At 35.3% G+C, this 5467-nt stretch overlaps 1 protein-coding gene across 1 annotated transcript in view; it reads right to left on the bottom strand.

The window, feature by feature from the left end:
* Positions 1–5467, bottom strand: part of LOC107567541 (CD209 antigen-like protein C) — an 11505-nt gene that overhangs the window by 3112 nt on the left and 2926 nt on the right. Inside the window, exons 3-6 of the mRNA XM_016253229.1 lie at positions 1602–1604; positions 1397–1521; positions 1186–1292; positions 1007–1081 (exon numbers count right to left, since the gene is read on the bottom strand). Of these exons, the coding sequence (XP_016108715.1) occupies positions 1007–1081; positions 1186–1292; positions 1397–1521; positions 1602–1604 (310 nt within the window). The remainder of the gene's footprint in view (positions 1–1006; positions 1082–1185; positions 1293–1396; positions 1522–1601; positions 1605–5467) is intronic.

Genomic DNA, 5467 nt, shown 5'->3' with positions numbered 1-5467 from the left:
ATACAGGTTTGGAATGACATGATGCTGAGCAGCCTAAATGAATACAGCTTTAATTTTTGGGTGAACTATCCCTTTAAGAACTTTGTAATATTTGTAAATGGAAAACACCTCATTTATAAGTGTCTCTAAATTACAGAGACACGGATTTTTATCTTTAATCAGGCTCTTACTGAATTAACATTTTACTTAAATTTAAATTAATTAGAATGAAACATTTAAAGAGAAATAAGCTATTAAAGTTAGTTTACATTGCAGTTTGTTTACATTAATTTTACCTTTTACCTTTAATGTTGTCATATCACACAACTGTATAACACAATTCTGTGTCATTTCTGAATGGATCGAGCGATTTGCGCTGTTTATCTCTTATAAATTGTGGCGGAAGCGCAGCGCTGTACGGGAGACTGATCCTGCTCTGCTTTAACACGCGGCTGGCGGATGCACCGGGTAGCACCGCTTCATACTTTTGGAGTACTTGCTTTTTGCAGTTTCGCATGGGCTGTAATTTAAAAACAGCGCTTAATATAAGGTCTCCCTTGCTTCGGCGATCGGCCCACCAGGAATGTCCCGGTGCTCCCGATGGCTAGTAGCTACAACGTTGGGTATGTTCAAGTAAGCTAGATATGCCCAGATGCTGCTCAATTAGGCTTATTTAATATATCATGATGAGTCTCGAGTTCAGTATTTACACTAAATCTGCGCAGATTTGGCTTACATGAACTTCCTCAAGAAATTAATTAGTAAACATAATTTACGAAAAGTAATCTGCCAAATTGGCTAGTGATTTGACAGTGTTCCCCGCCACAGATGATTTTTACCCGCATTTGGCGGGTTGGCGGGTGTTAATTTCAAACCCAGTTTACAACTATGGTGAGGGTAAGCAGCAGCTTGCATCAGTTACAGAAATCAGATGTTGAGTTAAAATATAGCTGTTTCATTTGATTACTCATTTTTAAAATTTTTCTCACAGATCCATTTAAAAGCATTGCTACATGGATAATCATACCACCCTGATGGATAAGAGGCAATGCAGTTCTCTCCTCTTTGTCCATTGGGCTCTCCAGTCCCCCAAAAGCTGAAACTACAGATCAGCATTAGATGTTCAGTGCTGCTTTTGTATGATATGATATTGACTGTGATGATCATTTATTAGATAATAATCTGTTAAATTCAGTGTTTTCTCACCCAGAGGTCAATGTGATGCCATCAGCCCATTTCCATTGGCCCTCCACATCAATGTCAGTCAGACCAATCCAGACTCCAGCACCACCAGAAATCTTTTGAATGAACTCCTAGTAGAATAAACCAGACAGCAGTGTTTAACATCTGCAGTGCTGAGTAGACATAAATAAGGGTGTAACACAAACTTGTGTGCCCCATTCTATTATTCACTCACTTGTTCCTTTCTGCTGTTTATGATAGTCAAATCTGCTCCTCTCTCTGTACAGAATCTTCTGCTCTCATTCCAGCTCTTCCACTCCGGGGAAACAAAGTAAAAACTGGACTGATAGATCTGTCCATCTGTAAACACAACCAGATCAGCTACTAGAACTTTTTTGTGAAACACATTAGTTACATATCACTTTTCTTAAGGTCCTTACATCCTGCAACAGCAAAAGAAATCCACAAAAACATGCTGCTCATTAAACGCGCGCACACAGAAATACACGCACACAGAAATTTGTTATTAGCAATTCCCTGCTGCTTTATCAAATAAATAGTTTCACAACTGAAAAGCTTATCTTAGTATTGAAGTAACGTCACTGTTCTTGAAGCAGGTAATTATACTTTCACTTTAGTAGAGACACTGCTGCTGAACACTGTTCAGAGCCAAAACTCATGCCATGAATCTATCAATCAATTAGTCAGTTAGCCAATCAGTCAATCAATCAATCAATCAAACAAACAATCAATCAGTCAATCAATTAGTCAAATTAGCCATTAGCCAATCAATCATTAAATCATTCATTCATTCATTCATTCAATCAGTCAATCAACAGAATAATTGATGACAGGCCAATTCATTATTAGAAAAAAAAATGCAAACCTGAGCTGGTAATCCATATATCTTATGCATCATCCCAAGCATCCATTGTTGTCAGTTATTCCAAGGCAGGGGTCTAAAATTATGTCTGTTGTCAGGAATAGCCATTATAGGTGGCAGTGCCTTTCCACATGCTTATATACTGTATAATTTTTAAAGGGCATTGTTGTGGTCACCATGTGGTTTCGATGTAGCTGCCGAGTTCAAATTAGTTTAATTATACATGAGAAAGGAGTCACCTTACTTAATCGAGTGAATTTAAACTAGATCAGAAAATATAACTTAATTTTGCTGGGATATCTTTGTTTTTAAGTTGTTCGATTGTTTATTGGCTTTTCTGGTTTATTAGATTCTATTTTAGGACAAGTTATTGAGAACAGCAGAACGAAACTGATCTGAGGACAGTGTGTGAAGCCAAGTCACATGACTTGCAACTCTCAACAAGGCCAAAAGAAACGTTTTGAACTTTCTTAACGTAACTCTGCTAAGTGACTTCTTTCTATGTGACTTTTAATGGTTCTTTTTGTGTCCTTTTTCAGGCTTGAATCTCTGCTCACCATATTTTGAAATCAGAAGCTAACAGCACTATGCTGGTAAAGTCGGTGTTGAAAATAATGTTTACGGTCTGTGGTTTCTCTGGTCTTTCTGATTTGAACAAATACCTTTTAGCCAAAGAAACACAATACATGTACTCTAGGAACAGAGCAACTGATGGCATCTGAGCTTCAGGATGGACTGCAGAGTCTAGAACTGTTTGTGTCTTCAGAACAGATGTGAAAGAAGAGACACTATTGGAGCAATGAACTCTTGAGTTTGCAGCGTCTCATCACACACTGCTCTTGTTCTGAAGAACTGTGGCATTGGTTTATGACCAACTTCCTGATTATGACAGACATGGTGGTAAATGAGCTTTTGTGCTGTTGTTCTTCCTCATATTAGTTCAGCTTAGACAGAGCAAATGTAAGAGGAGGAATCAGGTTAGAGATTCTCCAGAAAAAACATGTTTGATTGGTTATTGTCTTAAAAGTCCTATAGCCTACTAGCATGAGAGGCACACAACAAACTTACTGTAGCTGCTCTGGAGCTTCACTTACTCTGTTACTGCATGTATTTAATCATGTCAAATCTCTCTAAAGCAGGTCACAGTGTGTTTTTTGTTTTTTGTTTGTTGTGTTGTTTTGTTTTGTTCAACAGATCAAATCCTCTACAAATGTGTATTTGATTCTTAAGAAACACTTGAAACACTAACTGGATTTATACTGTAAGACTGACATTGACCAGTGTGGGGCGACACATAAATTTATTTTATTTTTTTATTTTTTTATAGCCCATGTCACTTGCATTACAAGTGTCTCACTTACTGTATTTATTTATTTTTTAGGGACACGTAGGAATTATTATATTATGCCACTACACCCTGCCACATTTTATTTATTTCTTTATTTTTATTTATAAGCAAAAAGACTGAATAAATTGTACCAAACAATGATATGACGCGATCAAATGGCAACCAGCGAAGAGTGAGAGGTGCGCACTCTTTAATGCAGCACACGTCAGCAGTGTGGAAGCATTTAAAACTGTCCGAGAAAGACGCAAAAATCATTACAAGCACCGACAGCAAGAGATTGTTTAGTACTGCATCGCATGTCTTCGATGAAAAGAGAAAGGGTTGATTGTTGCTGGTTTACTGTATGATGATTGAAATCGCGAAATGGCCTTAAACAATTAGTAAATAAACTGCAAAACGTTATGTTTTCTAATACACGCACGCATTGCATTTATTCTGACAGCGCTGCACGAGCTCGCGGCGCTATCTGTTTGTTAACCAGGGTTCAGTTACTCAGTCACATTTTTATGAATTTTTACAAGGCGTGTGACAATGCGATACGTACGACGTATTCGTAATGAGACTTATTTATAAATCTGTTGTTGTCAACAAAAAGGAAGCATTGAAGTCTTCCTGCGCGTTTCCGCCAAAATAAACATTGGGAAAAAGCAAGAACTCTATCAACATTCATAAATGTTAGTATTGTAATTTTACTGTTGTTCTGTAAAATAAAATAAAAAGTAAGACAATAATAATGATAATAATCATTAAAACAGCTCTGTTAATACATTTATTATAACAATCACACATATAGTGTTCAAATTAAGATCTGTAATATTTGCTAATGTTTTAAAAAAAAGTCTCTTCTCAGCAAGGCTGCTTTTAATTGTACAATAAAAAATACATGCCTAATTCAAGAAGGGGGTCTGATGGCCAAAAAATATTATTTTACTTACATTAATTTTAAGCTAAATTGTGCTTTGTTTGTATGTCTGCTAGAAAGTAAAAAATGTTCAGTGTTAAATATTCTTAAATTGTTGTTTTGTAATAGATTTTTTTTTCTTTGAAAAGCAAGACAAAACAGTAAAAATGACGGGGAAAAAAACCCATGAAAAACCGTATTCAGTTTTCGGTATTCGGCCCAGTGTTTCATTTTGTTTGGTTTCGGCTTTGGCCGAGAATTTTCATTTCGGTGCATCCCTAGTTGAAATATTGGTAACACTTTATATGAAGCCCTTATTTACAGAATAATGGACTGTATCGTATCTTGACATTGTTTATTTAAGATCTGCACAGTATCTTACTACAGCTTGTGAGTGGTTAGATGTTGAGTGTTTCCTGTGGAGCTAATGTTAATTAATTGATGTGAGCTTTATACTCCAACTGAAAAAAATGCAATGTTTTATATGGTTACATTTTATTTTGATGGTCCCCTTAATCAATCGACTATAAGCAACTTTGCAACTACATGCCAACTAACTCTCATTAGAGTATTAGTATGCTCAAGAATGGTAGAATCTAGTTTGGTAGAATAAGTTGACGTACTTGCAAAGACACTTATAGTCAGTTTATCTGTTGGTTGACCATCAAAATAAAGTGTTAGCAAATATTTACAGTAGCAGACATACTAATACTCTGATGACCGCTAGTTGATATGTAGTTGCAGAGTCACCTATCAACAGCTGTTTAAAGGGTACCATCAAAATAATCAAACTGATATTATAATAAAAATAGTTCAAAGCAAATGTGTCATATTACACATTCATCTGATCAGATTTTATGGCTGTTTGAGATACATTTTTATTATTATTATTATTACTACTTATAAGTGGTCTTTGACCGCTTTAAGTAAAGTAGCATAAGAAAAATGGCAAGATATGAGACTTATAATACATTATAACTATGAGAAATATAATCCATTGTAAAAGTGGATGCAACGTGTTCATTGTGTTATAAATCATCATACTCTTAAAATCTATAACCACAAATAAGTAAATATTATAATATATTAAAACTTTTCTTATGAATATTCATGAGATGATACAACATATTATAAGGTTTTTTATAATGCATTATGCATTCATTATAATGCCTTA

The sequence above is a fragment of the Sinocyclocheilus grahami genome, unplaced genomic scaffold, assembly GCF_001515645.1.
Source record: "Sinocyclocheilus grahami isolate Dianchi unplaced genomic scaffold, SAMN03320097.WGS_v1.1 scaffold1167.1, whole genome shotgun sequence".
Lineage (NCBI taxonomy): Eukaryota > Metazoa > Chordata > Actinopteri > Cypriniformes > Cyprinidae > Sinocyclocheilus > Sinocyclocheilus grahami.
The sequence above is the reverse complement of the archived record's forward strand: the minus strand, read 5'-3'. Positions and strand labels throughout refer to the sequence as shown.